At 41.9% G+C, this 15,880-nt stretch overlaps 1 protein-coding gene across 1 annotated transcript in view; it reads right to left on the minus strand.

Annotated features, from left to right (window-relative positions):
• Nucleotides 1–577: 577 nt before the first annotated feature.
• The window catches only part of GUSB (glucuronidase beta), a 35,489-nt gene continuing 20,186 nt past the window's right edge, over nt 578–15,880 (minus strand). Inside the window, exons 7-12 of the mRNA XM_040336763.1 lie at nt 15,075–15,253; nt 10,537–10,683; nt 8,179–8,263; nt 6,817–6,993; nt 4,924–5,059; nt 578–1,178 (exon numbers count right to left, since the gene is read on the minus strand). Coding sequence (XP_040192697.1) covers nt 1,036–1,178; nt 4,924–5,059; nt 6,817–6,993; nt 8,179–8,263; nt 10,537–10,683; nt 15,075–15,253 — 867 coding nt within the window. The 3' untranslated portion in view covers nt 578–1,035. The remainder of the gene's footprint in view (nt 1,179–4,923; nt 5,060–6,816; nt 6,994–8,178; nt 8,264–10,536; nt 10,684–15,074; nt 15,254–15,880) is intronic.

Consider the following 15,880-nt stretch of genomic DNA (forward strand, 5'->3'; position numbering starts at 1 on the left):
TACAGGTTGAGCATGCTTTTCAGTTTTGGTGGCCAATCCTTAGGAAGGATATTTTTGAACTGGAGAGGGTCTAGAGAGGAATAAGGGGCGCAACTACAAAAAAAAACTATCTTCATTCTCCCTGGAGAAGTGTTGCTTATGAAGGGACATGATAGTAATAGACAGGTCTTTGAATAGTGACAAACAATGGGAGGAAACTATTTATTCTTAAGTCTATAAAGAAGACAGATATAGCCACACTAAGAAGTTGGACGAGAGGCAGTTCATTCTTAAACTGTGTTCTTTACTGTTAAAGTGGTAAGAATGCGGAACTCCTTCCATTGGTGCTGTCAGCGAAGCGTTTGAATAAAATGTGTTTCTTAGCAAACACAATGTACAGATATATTGAAAAAACGGCAGTGACACACAGGTTGAACTGAATAGACCAGTACCTTACCAATTATGTCAAATGGTCAGCACTGAAATTATTGCTCTTTAATGATAACTAAGCTACTTTTATTTTCTCAGAATTGAAAACAGAGTACTCACAACTACAAAAGATAGTAAATAGAATTCAAGTAAATAAAATTACACAAAATTTCAATATGTTACAATTTTATTCATCAAAACATTGGTCGATTGATTCAGTTAAGTGCATAGTTATCTAACGCAGATGCCAAAAGCAACCTCAGCAAAAATTAAAAAAGTAATTTACTAAATTACATATACATAATACAAGAATCAGCATCCCAAAAAATGTAATCTCTTAGGTTAGAAAAACAATATGAATTTTAGGATTGGTGTGCTTTAGTAATAATTATGTACATAATATGTACTGCAAAGTATTGCATCGAGTGTGCAATTTTAAACATTCAAGGCACTTTTGTATCACGTCTTTATGTAACAATTGCATTGTGGTTTGGAAGGCTGAGAAGTAAACATTTCAGTACAATACCCGCTGGAGTAATCGTCGAGTAGTCAGACTCAGTAGGTAGGAATTCTGTAAGCCACTTTATGGCAGGCTCTGAAAGCACCAATTATTATAAGGGAAACCATTTAATACCTAGAATTTGGTTGGTAGCGATACCGAGTTTCATTGGCCAGTTTCCAGTATCTGTCTCGCAGAATAAAAGCTGATGTTTTGGGCTGTCGTTGGCGAGTAAAGATGCCTTTTTTGTTGCCAACAACTCTTTTAACATCTGAGGTGGGAAAAAAAAAAAATTATCCCATAGATAATGACATGTTACATTTTAACTTGCAACTTTGTAACACAACATACCTTGTAGACCTGTATCCTGTTAAAAATATAGTGTAGGCCATGTTCCTAATAAGGCATACTCACCAACAACATTAGGGCCTAGTTACCAAGACTGGCAATACACAGGACACATTTTCAGAAGAATAGAAAGGACAGTTGTTACATTCCAATTATAAAAACAATTTACCAATGACTGATAGCAATAGGATAACCTGGTCAGAATTATTCTCAAAGTGGATGAAAAATCATTGTCTGCTGTCATTTTCAGTACAAACTGTTGCACTGAAAATAATTTGTTCACTTTCATCACGAATGATAGAGGTATCGAATCTTACACCAAATTTTTTAATAAAAATGATGCCCTGTATAATTCTTTATGGACAGCATCTGCCTTCCAAAAGGTACTTGCTCTCATATCTGTGGAGGGAGGGGCGCATACTGAAGATTTTTTTTTTACCCTAACCCTTTTTCTGACATTTGTTGCTTACAAGTTAAAATCCATATTTTTTGCAAGAAAATTACTAAGAACCCCCAAGCAATATATTATAGGGTCTCTGCTAAAAAATATATATATTTTAGCAGAGAACGTAGAGAATAAAATGGCGATCACTGCAATATTTTATGTCACACGGTATTTATGCAGCGGTCTTTTAAAACACAATTGCTTGACACTTTCATTAATTAAAAAAAAAAATTGAAGTTAGTCCAATTTTTTTGTATAATGTGAAAGAAGACGTTACGTTGAGTAAATAGATACCAAACATGTCATGCTTTGAAATTGCGCACACTCGTGGAATGGCAACAAACTATGGTACTTTAAAATCACCAAAGGCGACCCTTTAAAAAAAATTCTACAGGTTACTAGTTTAGAGTTAGGAGGTGGTATTGTGCTAGAATTATTTCTCATGCTCTAATGATCGCGACGATACCTCACATATGTGGTTTGAACACCGGTTACATTTGTGGGCACGACTTGCCTATGCGTTCGCTTTGCACTTCAAAGCATTCAAAAAAAGCCAAAATCTGGAATACTAGGGATTTTTTCTTTTTTAAATCCACGCCATTAGCAGACGAGTAAACCAGAAGTGATGTCATGACATCGCTTCTGGGTTACTAGATCGGAGACCCGATCGCAGCAGATTCCAGCTTCATTCAGGGCTTCAGCCAGCCGGTGGATGTGTCGGCTGGTCGTTTGGGTCTCCCGGTGGGAAAGGAGAGGGATGGACCGACGTCCCCTCCCGCTGCTTATGATAACAGCCGAGCAGCTTTTAGCCACATTGGTTGTCATCAATAGAAAGCCAATCACTGGCTCTAAAAAAACAGTACCGTGGTGATCCCTGCAGCTGCACTCCAATATAACCCCTTCAAGCCAAATTAGCGTATGGTCGGTGTGAGGGGGTTAATGCGGAGATTGCATTAAAGAGGATATGCAGTCTGCTTACATAATTTGCAATAAAAACATCTTTGCCATTATGAAACTTCCCTCCAACAAGTTTGCATATTATTTTATATATACCGATTCTGTACTTGCCAAATATGCTGCAAAAATATCCCGCCATTGAGTCTGGCTGCAATCATTTTAACTGTGGGCATCTGAAGCCTCAACAAGCAAACAAACCGAGTGATCAACTCTAAAATCTATATGCAGTGGATTACAGAGGAGTCAATAAAGTGAACCTTCTAACTTTATTGCAGTTTTTGCTGAATAGCACCAACTATACAGTACCCTTGTGCATTCCTGCGAGATCTAGGATCTTGCGGTGAGTGATATCACCAGCACCTTGGGGTACAACCTGGAAATCCAGGTCTAAGAGAAGCATTTTTATTTTTTTGAGGTTTTACCTAGTGTTTTAAATAGAGGGAAATATTAAATAGTAGTCACCTGTATTTTCATGCAAAGTGGGAAAAAAAATAGGATTTTTGTACTCACCGTAAAATCCATTTCTCTGAGTTCATAGACGGACACAGCAGCATTGACCTTAGGGTTATATACCTTCCTTCTAGGAGAGACTAGGCAGAAAAAAAAAACAGCACTTTAAGTGTTAAAAACACTTCTCAGTACAGCACCTCCCAGGGGGCGTGTCCCCCGGGTACATCCCACTCTCTGGAACATCCAGCCTCAGTTCGTAGACAAGCAGTACAAACAAAGGAGGGGTGGGTGCTGTGTCCGTCCATGAACTCAGAGAAATGGATTTTATGGTGGGTACAAAAATCCTATTTTCTCTTCCGTTCATGGATGGACATAGCAGCATTGACCTTAGGGACGTCCCCAAGCAGTGTCAAAAAAATTCGAGGGCTGGGAAAAAAAAACAAGCTTCACCCCAAACAAACCATAGTTCCTCAACTGAGAAACTTCAACCTTAAACTGCCGCCTGTAAAACCTTGCGGCCAAAGGAGGCATCCATACTACTTACCCATCCTGCGACCACTGGCTGGAGGCATTCCAGACAGAACCAACGTCCGCTTGCGGCATGGCTGTCGGCCCAGCACACTGACACAACCATAGAGACCGGTCATATGTGTGCCCTGGAACATGTAGTTCACCGGCCGCCCCTGGAGCAACAGGGCATGTCGTGGACAGCCTAGCTAAAGACCGGCACACGCTCAATGGCCGAACATGGGGGGACTACAAGGATCAAGATGCAGCCTGTCACCCAGTCGGCAGTTGAGAGTAGATCCCAGGATCCAAAAATGCAGGAACAAAATCAAATGAAGCGAAAAAAATAAAAATGCTCCAGAAAGGCCATGTCCTCTCCTGACAGATTAAAACTGAGGCTGGATGTTCCCGAGAGTGGGATGTACCCGGGGGACACGCCCCCTGGGAGGTGCTGTACTGAGAGAAGTGTTTTTAACACTTAAAGTGCTGTTTTTTTCTGCCTAGTCTCTCCTAGAAGGAAGGTATATAACCCTAAGGTCAATGCTGCTGTGTCCGTCCATGAACGGAAGAGAAATATATATTCTGCTGGCCAATTGTGTGAACCAATTACCGCCAAAATTCCACATTAAGGCTGGGTTCACACTACTTTCATCCTACTTTGCTCTGCTACATTGGTCCTACATCCATCCTACTTTCATGAACAGGATACTACTTTGGTCCGACTTCAATGATATTCAATGGGTTGAAGTAGGATCAATGTAGGACCAAAAGTAGTACAGGGAGCATTTTCAAAGTCGGACCGACTTGTGTAGGACCAGTTAAGACAGCTCTCATAGGGAAACATTGATTTTCACACGTCATGCTACATGAGGCTCCCAATGTAGGACCGTTTGTAGGACAAGTGTGAACCCAGCCTTAATCGTGTTCACCCTGGCTATTAATAATATAGATAATTCTACACACATGGCACTAAAAGGGGATTTATAATTGGAGAGCAGATACCGATATCCTCAGAACACTATATTGACTACTAGCGAGACATAAAACTATGGATCCAATGTGGAGTAATGCCTGGGAAGTCCTTCAAAGTTTTCCTGTATAATGCTACAGCCGTTTGATAGGAAGAGAGGTCTATCAAAGCCGTGCTTTATAAATGTGCTGGAGTATTTATTTTATTTTAAAGCCGACATATATAGCCTTGGCTATAATGGGCAAAAAATAAAAATAAATTTTAAATTGGTTCACAACAATGGGATTCTAAGGAATACTCCCCAGGGAAGATGCTGTAGAAGAAACCACTTTATCTTACCTTGTGCAGTCATAAAGTCTGCAAAGTTCCAGATGAGTTCTCCAATAACAAAGGTTTTCCTCTTCTGGTCAAAAACAGAGTGGTAGTTCCTTAAGACCATTTCTTGGTATTCCTCTGTAAACATTACTGGAGGGTCCTGCACAACAACAACAAAAAAGCAAGCAGATTTAGAAACTTTTGAAGGGTCTATACCTTGGGCTCTGCAACTAATGCTAGAATGCAGTGTACTTTTTAAAACTGGTCTGTAATACTACACTCAATAAAAAATGTGCAGGCCATTATTTGTCAAAAGGGCTACAAAAACTGGAAGTCAGATTATTCCTTGTCTTCCAGATTAAGACCAGTTCTATTCTCACTGTAATGCATATCAACCATTATAGCACAGCAGATCTATAAACTACTACTGAAAAAAACAACAACAATGGACAGTTTACATTTGCGATTACAGAAAACACAAAACACACTTACTTTACACTGTGGACCCAATGTCAATGCAAAATGAGATCAAACGTAAGCAGAACCTGTAAGTGATAAATTGGGTAGGTAGACCAAAATTCTGTTACTAACTGCAAGTAAACTTGGAGTATTTGCTTAACCACTTAAGGACCGCCTCCTGCAGATATACGTCGGCAGAATGGCACGGCTGGGCACAAGCACGTACCTGTATGTCCTCTTTAAGTGCCCAGCCGCGGGCGTGCGCCCGCGACCCGGTCCGAAGCTCTGTGGCCGCGGGACCCAATCACTGCCGGAGTCCCGCGATCGGTCCCCGGAGCTGAAGAACGGGGAGAGCTGTGTGTAAACACAGCTTCCCCGTTCTTCACAGTGGCAGCTTCATTGATCGTGTGTTCCCTAATATAGGGAAACACGATCAATGACGTCACACGTCCAGCCCCGCCCCCTACAGTTAGAAAAACATATGAGGTCACACATAGCCCCTACAGTGCCCCCTAGTGGTTAACTCCCAAACTCCAATTGTCATCTTCACAGAGAACAATGCATTTTTATAGCATTTTTTGCTGTGAAAATGACAATGGTTTCAAAAATGTGTCAAAATTGTCCGATGTGTCCGCCACGGAAAAAAAAAAAAAAAAAAGCTGATGGCCGCCATTAGTAGTAAAAACTAAATAATTAATAAAAATGCAATAAAACTATCTCCTATTTTGTAAACGGTATACATTTTGCGCAAACCGATCGATAAACGCTTACTGCGATTTTTTTTACCAAAAATAGGTAGAAGAATACGTATCGGTCTAAACTGAGGGAAAAAAAAACGTTTTTTTTAAATATCTTTTTGGGGGGACATTTATTATAGCAAAAAGTAAAAAAAAATATTAAAAATGTTTCAAAATTGTCGCTCTATTTTTGTTTATAGCGCAAAAAATAAAAACCGCAGAGGTGATCAAATACCACCAAAAGAAAGCTCTATTTGTGGGGAAAAAAAGGACGCCAATTTTGTTTGGAAGCCACATTGCACAATTGTCAGGTAAAGCAACGCAGTGTCGAATCGCAAAAACTGGCCAGGTCCTTTACCTGCATAAAGGTCCGGGTCTTAAGTGGTTAAAAAGTAAGCTATTACTGCATTGTACAACAGACAGACAACGATCCTAAGATCTGTTGTAGGTCAAGGATAAATTGAGGACTAAGTCACTAGCAGTCCTGTTGCTGATAAGAACGTGGCAGTGACCGGATCAATATACTGGGGTAAATAGCCATTCTCTCTGCAGCTTCTAGCTATTATGAAGATGGCAAGTTGTCAGCAACAGCATTGCACATAGTTATAACGCAACATAAAACAGCGACACATAAAACTAGAAATATTGCATCGTATTTCTGGAAAATATATATTAACTCTTAATAGCATACATTTTGACTTGGCCTTCAAACTGTACTCACGCTGTGGAAACCAGGAATGGTGTCTGCTCCATATTCAGACTGTATTATTGGCTTTTGATACATTTCATGCCACTTGTCAAACTGTGTATTCAGCTGGATCTGAATCACCTCAAGATGGCCTGGGTCATGGTACCATGAGAAGTAGCTATTGACGCAGATCACATCCACATATGGGGCCTGTAAAATATAGGCAGCAATCTATAATTTTTATCTGATATCAAACTAGATTTCAGTTCTTCTGAGGTATCTGGCTTTCTGGCACTGATCGATTAGAGATAGACACATACATATATACATACATACACACACACACACACACACACCCCATATAATAAAGGTATATATTTATATATGTATAAATATGACTGATTTTGGCATTTAATCAGGACAATTCAGTTACAAATAGATTAAATCAAATATATACAAAACATACAATACTGCAAATATTTATGTTTTATTTGTAAAGTAAATCTCTGCTATCTACCCAACACTTGTTGTGATCATTTTATATAGTTTAACGTGATATTAAACTCTTCTACTTCATCTATTTAAGCTGGCGATATGACCCATGACTCCCTTCTATTGCAGTGTCAAATGAATCACTGGGGGCCGGCTGCAACAACCCAGAAGAGGCAGTCAAGCTCCTGATGACATGAGAAGGAAAGATGGCAGCGTGGGACCAGGGCCATATCACCTACACAGTGGTTCAATGCAGGACAAAGCTGGGTTTACTGGGCAGGTGAGTATTTGAATTGAGGACAACAACCTTGGATAACAAATAAGAGGGAAGGAATAAAAGAAAGCAGGGTGGGTGTGAAGTTCTTCATGTAGAACAACATTTTTTATTTATAGCAGCTTATCAGTCCTTAGATGTGGTGGCTGAATTATTTTTCAGTTTTTGCCTTTTTTGGTTTTATTTTCACCCAGCGATCCTGCCAGTAATACACTTCTCATCCTAGGCTGACAATATTCACTCAATGTATTGCATCTACGGAAAAGCAGCATCGTCGCCATAGGTTAAAAACAAAAAAAAAAAAAAAGTGTATTAGGACTAGAGAGCACCTCCCTCTCTCCATAACATAGGGAGAAGCTGTTCTGTAGTTCAGTGGTGAACTGGGCTGGGCTAAAAACACTGGCCGATATTTGCACAGGAGTCCATTTTTATGCACAAATGCAACAAAATACATTCTATGGTTTATTTATCGGACCAGGTGAATGTTTTTTTTTTTTAGGGTCACTGTATTATGGGGATTAGGGCTCGAGACCGACTTATCACGGCCTCATGGCCCTGACATTTTTTGCTTGACACAGTCCCACAATATACCAAACAAAACAAAAAATGGAGGGTAAAGGACAACGTACACCTTGATCTATATCATATCTGGCATTTGTAACATAAGTGACTGGTCTAGTCGAGTCCAGGCTTTTAGTGTGAGAGATCACTGTCCTGTGGAAAAAAAAAAAAAAAAAAAAAAAAGAAGAAGATTGCAATTATACACAGTTTCTGAAAAGGAAACAAAAAAATCGTGTGGTAAATAAGTCAATAAAATTATACAGCAATATGCAACTGTTCTCCCTGATTTGACATCTATGTAATAATCAACTGTACTGCAAGAGGAATGTCAGTGTATCATAAATGACTTTAAAAAGGACAAGTTCACCTTTGGGAACATGTTACACCTAATTTTAGGGGGGAACATGCAACTTGTTCCCATTGCTGGAGCCGTCGCCCGCTGCCCCCCTCCTTGTGGCAGCGGTACAGGGAGAAGAAGTTCCCTGCACCAGCTGCCACCGTTTGAAAAACAGCACGGCTGTGTGGGGCTTGTAGTTAATTGAATGTTCCTGTCAAGGAGTATCGGCTTACCTGTACGGGATGTATGGGTTACCCGATAAACTGACAGGTCTAGAGCGGCGTAAAACCAAATCCCAGCCTGGACTTCAACCTCTACACTGCTAAACAAACCTACTACACCACTCTTCAAAACCCTCTCATCCAAACCTCATCAACTCACTTCTACCCTTAATTCCTCACCCTTCCCACCAACTTGCTTAACTGCCCTGTAGATTGCCAACCATAGCAAAAGCAAAACAATTTGTGATGAGATATCCAACGCCCAGCTTTCTCCCCCAACCAACACACCAGGTCCAACACCACATTCCATACTTTCATCTTTCAACCGCCTTACCACTGACAAAGTTGCCAAACTCCTTCCCACAATCCACCTCACAATTACTGCAACCACCTTCCTGCTCCAGCCTAAACGCTCCAACCCACATATTCAGCCTCTCACTCTCCTCAGGCACCTTTCCCTTCCTGCTCAAACATGCACTGGTTACCCCCATACTTAAACTCTCACTGGGCTCTGCTTGTTTGAACAACTTGTCTTCTCTGCGCCTCTTACGCTTTCTGTTGGGATACCCCAATGCTCTGTCCTTGGGCCCCGCCTATTCTTTAGCTTTATAAAACTCTTCCCTGGGCCAACTGATAACCTTCCATGGCTTCCAATACCACCTCTATGCTGATGACACCCAGATACATCTCTCGACTCCACAACTCACCCCCTCAATCTCCACACGCATCACAAACTTACAAAAAGTATGGATGCAACACCACTTCCTCAATCTTTCTATAACTGAGCTTGTAATATTTCCTCCTTTCTTATCACCTCCCCATGACTTTACCATGGAGATTGGCACAATCATTGGTCCCTCCACACGCACTAGGGTGCTGGGTGAAATCATAGACTCTGACCTCTTCTTCAGCCCCCACAACAAATCACTGGCTACATCTTGCTGCCTTAACCGCAATATTTCCAGAATTCGCCCCTTTGTGACTAACGACACCAACTTCATCTGCAGATATCACCCAAATCATCCCTCCTGCTCTCTAGCTCCCGTGTTACCCCCTCCCACGTTCGCCTCCAGAACCTCTCCAGATCCTCTCCCATCCTCTGGAACTCCCTGCCTCCTGGAACTCCTGAATGAATGAATGAATGAATGAATGAATGAATGAAAACTTATATAGCGCAGCACATGCAAATTTAATCGCCTCTGGGCGGTCCGGTTAGCCCCTACGCTGTCAGCCTGTAGGCGATCCTTGCAAACTCACTTATTCGGGGAAGCCTACCCCACCTCCACCTGAGAACTGTACTCGAGTCACCTCCATCAGATCATCACCTGCTGCCATTACCTTTTGTACCACCTCCCCCTCCCATTAAATTGTATTGAACTGTATTGTAATCGTGCGGTCGCCTTTGTAAAGTGCTACAAAAAACCGTTGACGCTGTATAAATCCTGTATAATAATAATAATAATAATAATAATCTAACTGGAACCTAAAATATTGGTATTGTTTTCTGAAGTGGCCAGAAAGGCTTTTCTGAGAGGCAGAATTAAATATGTAGGATTCTTTAAAAATATATATATATATATATAATATATATTTAATATATATATAATATATATTTTCCCCCCCGTTTGTCAGTGGACCAATATGACAGCCAGGCAACTAGCATTTTTAGAAGTTCAGCATTGGCAGCCTACATATTTATTTCATGACGAGTTAATACAAATGTACTTTTTTAGGACTATTGCGATGAACATATGCAAACTGCTGTTTGAGATATTAACATTCCAAAACATATGACATATTTAACAAAACAACAACAATTTTATACAACATTAGTTAAATACACAGTAAAATAACAAAGTCCCACTTACTTAAAATAATAACCTGCTTCACCAAGCTCTGAAGCTGGTTCATTGGCAACTGACCACATAACCACAGATGGATGGTTTTTATCCCTGCGCACCAGCTCCTCCATGACAGTTAAATGATGTTCCAGTGACCGGTTACCAAAGCTTGCACTGACAAGACATAGGACACACACCTTGTAATAGTATTAAGTTCACGTACAAAGAATAGACAGCAAGAAAGCCAAGAAGTGAATTATTATATTAATGGGTTCTGCTGTCCCAAAGCAACTATTCCGATCTGTAAACTTACATTCAAAGAATTATGAATTTATGACTAATTGTGCAATATAAAAAAAAAAAAAAAAAAAAGAAGGGTCCTGCAATTAGGGACTGCAAAAATCAACATCCCCATATGCACAGGACAAACAAAAATGGGCAACCAGATCATCCATTTCATTATGTGCATGGTAGAGCTGCACGATTAATATCGTCAAAGCGGAGTTTCCACCCAGAAGTGGAACTTCCGCTTTAAGTACTCCTCGCCCCCACACATTTGGATGTAATTTTTTTTTGGGGGGGGGGGTTGGTACTTTTAAAGGGGACTTTCTGTCCCACTTGCCGCCTAGGAGACTCCTCCTCTTACTCCTAGGCGGCCCCTCCCTCTCAGCAATCTTTTGGGACATGCGACAGGTCCCAGAAGATTACCTGTGCACTGGGAACGTGACACACACATGTGCCAGGCCCTGAACCCGAAAGCCGTCATGGCCAGGTGCCCACAGTGGCTATGACAGCGCCGGCAGAAAGAAGCGACGCTCAGGGCAGCCGCATCGCTGGACTGTGGAACAGGTAAGTGTTTGTTTATTAGAAGTCAGCAGCTAAACTTTTTGTAGCGGCTGACCTTTAACCACTTAAGCCCCGGACCATTTGGCTGGCCAAAGACCAGCCCACTTTTTGCGATTCGGCACTGGGTCGCTTTAACTGACAATTGCGCGGTCGTGCAACGTGGCTCCCAAACAAAAATTTACGTCCTTTACCCCACAAATTGAGCTTTCTTTTGGTGGTATTTGATCACCTCTGCGGTTTTAATTGTTTGTGCTATAAACAAAAATAGAGCGACAATTTTGGAAAAAAAAAAAAAAAAGCAATATTTTGTACTTTTTGCTATAATATATATCCCCAAATTATTTTTTATTTTTAAAAAGCTAATTTTTTCTCAGTTTAGGCCGATACGTATTCTACATATTTTTGGTAAAAAAAAAAAAAAAAAAAAAAAAATAATTGCAATAGGCGGACACATCGGACACTTGTAATTTTTACAGCGACAGTGCTATAAAAATGCACTGGCAGTGAAGGGGTTAACCACTAGGTGGCGCTGAAGGGGTCGAGTGTGTCGTAGGGAGTGATTCTAACTGTTAGGGGGAGGAACTACCAATGACACCACACTGATCACTATCACAGGGAACATTCGATCAGTGACATGTCACTAGGCAGAACAGGGGAATGCCTTGTTTACAAAAGGCATCCTCTGCTTTTGCCGACCGCAATCGCGGGACGCCTGGGAACATTGAGTTCCTGGGACCCGCGAGCACACTCACGAGGCAAACGGCAGGCACCCACTGGGCGTCAAATTTAAAATTACGTACAGGTAAGCCCATTTGCCTGCCCGTGCCATTATGCAGACGTATATCTGCATGCAGCGGTCACTATGTGGTTAACAAACAAAAAAAGCCTAAAATTCCGCTTTAAGAATCAAAATCGCTTTTTCCCTTCCCCGATCTTCAAAACAGCATGTCACAATTCTCTAACAAGCGCAGAGAGTTCTCACAGCTGGAAAAATAAAATCCAGGCAGCCTGCCAAGTTTTATTACAACAGGAGAATAAGTAGAAACAAAGTATATTTTTGTTCTTTTATTAAAAAGGAAGGAACTCTGGCATGTAGATGAGGGAAACTTAACCACTTCAGCCCTGAAAAATTAGCAGCTCCATGACCGGGCCATTTTTTGCGATTCGGCGCCGCTTTGCTTTAACCACTTAAGCCCCAGACCATTTGGCTGGCCAAAGACCATAGCCCTTTTTGTGATTCGGCACTGCCTCGTTTTAACTGACAATTGTGTGGTTGGGCGGCGTGGCTCCCAAATAAAATTTACGTCCTTTTTTTTACCACAAATAGAGCTTTCTTTTGGTGGTATTTGATCACCTCTGCGGTTTAAATTTTTTGCGCTAAAAAAAAACACACACACACACACACACAAATATTTTGAAGTTGTTGCTATAATATAAAGCAATTTTTTTTTTCAATTTAAGCCGATATGTATTCTTATACATATTTTTGGTAATAAAAATAGCAATAAGTGTACAGTATATTGATTGGTTTGGGCAAAAGTTATAGTGGCCCAGATTCAAGTAGAATCGCGCAATATTTGCGTGGGCAAAGAGCAAATTTTTTTCTCTGCGCCCACGCAAATATTGCGCTTTGCCCGCGATTCACGGAGCAGTTGCTCCATAAATTGCGCGGGCAATATGCTAAGCAGCCGGGCGCAAGGCTGCCTAATGTAAATGATCCCGCCGGGGGCGGGAATCATTTAAATTAGGCGCGCTCCCGCGCCGAGCGAACAGCGCATGCTCCGTCGGGAAACTTTCCCGACGTGCATTGCGGCAAATGACGTCGCAAGGACGTCATTTGCTTGTAAGTGAACGGCGTCCAGCGCCATTCACGGTTCACTTACGTAAACGACGTGAAATTTGAACGTCGCGAGCGGGAGGCGCAGCTATACTTTAGCATTGGCTGCGCCTGCTATTAGCAGGAGCAACCTTATGCTAAAGGCGCCGTACGGAAACTCCGTACCTTGCGTACGCAGGGCCCGCGCAACTTGTGAATCGGTGGTAGTATGCAATTTGCATACTACACGCCGATCACAAAGGCCGCGCCCCCTAGCGGCCAACGCAAGAATGCAGCCTGGGATGTGAAGGCATAAGGAGGCTTATGTTTGTCACATCCTAGGCTGCATTCGGTGTAACGAGGTTCCTGAATCAGGACTACTCGTTACACCGGAGCAAGTAAGCACTTGCGCCGCGCAACTATGGTTGCGCGGGCGCAAGTGCTTCTTGAATCTGGGCCAGTGTCTACAAAATACAGATTTATAGCATTTTTTTTTTTTACTAGTAATGGCGGCGATCTGCAACATTATGGCGGACAAATCAGACACTTGACACATTTTTCGGACCATTGCCATTTATACAGCGATCAGTGCTATAAAAACTCACCGATTATTGTAAAGATGTCACTGGCAGGGAAGGGGATAACACTAGGGGTCAATTGTGTTCCCTATGTGTGTTTTTAACTGTGGGGGGAGGGGACTGACCGTGGTTCCTAGCTATTAGGAACTCACGATCTGTCTCTCCTCACAGAACAGAACAGGGATTTGTGCGTTTATACACACACACACACACACACACACACATATCCATGTTCTGCCTCTCGTGCCCGCGATTGCTTGTGGTGGCGGTTATCGCGCACGCCTGCTATCCTGTTTAAAAAAGGGACCGATGTACAGCTATGACAGTTCGCGTGATCTTGGCGACCTGCAGCCGGCGGCTGGTCGGCAAGTGGTTAAAGACCAAACCTTTCCTGACATTTGTTGCCTACAAGTAAAAATCATTTTCTGCTAGAAAATTACTTGGAAGACCCAAACATGATACATTTTATTTTAGCAGAGACCCTGGAGAATAAAATGGTGGTTGTTGCAATATTTTATGTCACACCGTATTTGCGCAGCGGTTTAAATGAAAAAAAAAAAAAAAAACAACACAGTTAGACCCCTTTCACACTGAGGAGTTTCAGGCGGCACAGCGCTGCTATACCGCCTGAAAAACTCCTGCACTGCATACTCAATGTAAAAACCCGAGGGCTTTCACACTGAGGCGATGCGCTGGCGGGAGTGAAAAAAATCTCCTGCCAGCAGCATCTTTTGAGTGGTGAGAGGAGCGGCGTGTATACCACTCCTTCACCGTTCCTTCCCATTTAAAACAATGGGAAACCGTGACAATACCGCCCGCAATGCGCCTCTGCAGAGGCGCATTGCGGCCGGTATTAACCCTTTATCAGCCACTAGCGGGGGTTAATACCGCACCGCTAGAGGCCGAATCCCACGGCAGTGTGGAAGGGGTCTAAAAGTTAGCCCAATTTGTTTGTATTATGTGGTTACACCGCGAGAATCATTTATTCCAGGCAATAAATTGCGATTCTCATTTTAGCCAGAATCGTGCAGCTCTAGTGCATGGTTATGTACATTTAAACCGTGCAGGTTTAGGAGATATCCAGGGTAGCAACAGGTAAGCCTTTATATTGGCTTACCTGTAGCATGAAGTGTGTTGTAAGGGGTTGACAACTACTTTAAATGGCAGGTGTTTTGGATTACTCCAGTGTCCAGGGCATATTACCTATGGACACAGCAGTCTATATTTTACACAGCAAAGTACTGCATCCAGCAATTCTATTACATATTTACAGATAAATAAAAAGAATAAAAATGACAATGGTATTAATAGTTAGCATTTCTTACGGAGATCTTATGCCCACTCCTGGACTTTCATCGATGACCACTATGCCATACTTGTCACAAAGGTCCATAATTTCTTCTGCATAAGGGTAATGACTAGTGCGGAAGGAGTTTGCTCCAAGCCACTTCAGCAGGTTAAAGTCCTTTAGAACTGTAGGCCAGTCCAGTCCTTTGCCTCGGATCTGTTTAAATAATCAAAACGGCAATAGTATTAGTATGTCAGAGTCTACAAGTTAAAGCTGAACTCAAGCCTTCCTTTCAGCCTTGCACAAGTTTCTCTACTGTACTGAAATTGCTTAGGCCGATGTCACTGCACATTTGAGATTCTCATAGTGTGCATTATAAGTTGCTTCAAGTCAAAAACAGTCCACTTCAGTTCCTGGCTGGGGGACATAAAACCTCAAAATAGTTATTTTTACTCCTGCCTGACTGTCTAGGATTTGCCCATTTCATTAATTGTATTTCAAATATGACCATCACATGTAGGTGCTACCTAGGGTAATCTGCACATTGATGCAGTTTGCCTAGGAATGTCCACTTCTTCAGACTGACATACACCTATCAAGGCATTTTGAGGTTTACATAATTTCCCCCCAATACCCAGCCCACTGCTTTCATCAGGGCTCATAACTCTCGAGGAGTACCGAGGTAGGGTGCTGCAATGTTTTCAGGATGCCATGTATAGTACTCTGCTGACCCCTCCCACTGCCCATTATTGCAGAGAAAAGCTCAAAGACCCAGTTGGTAAAAAAAAAAAAAAAAAAAAAAAAAAAAAAAAAGAAGAAGGGGGGGGGGGGGGGGGGGGAGGA

Source organism: Rana temporaria, chromosome 2, assembly GCF_905171775.1.
Source record: "Rana temporaria chromosome 2, aRanTem1.1, whole genome shotgun sequence".
NCBI lineage: Eukaryota > Metazoa > Chordata > Amphibia > Anura > Ranidae > Rana > Rana temporaria.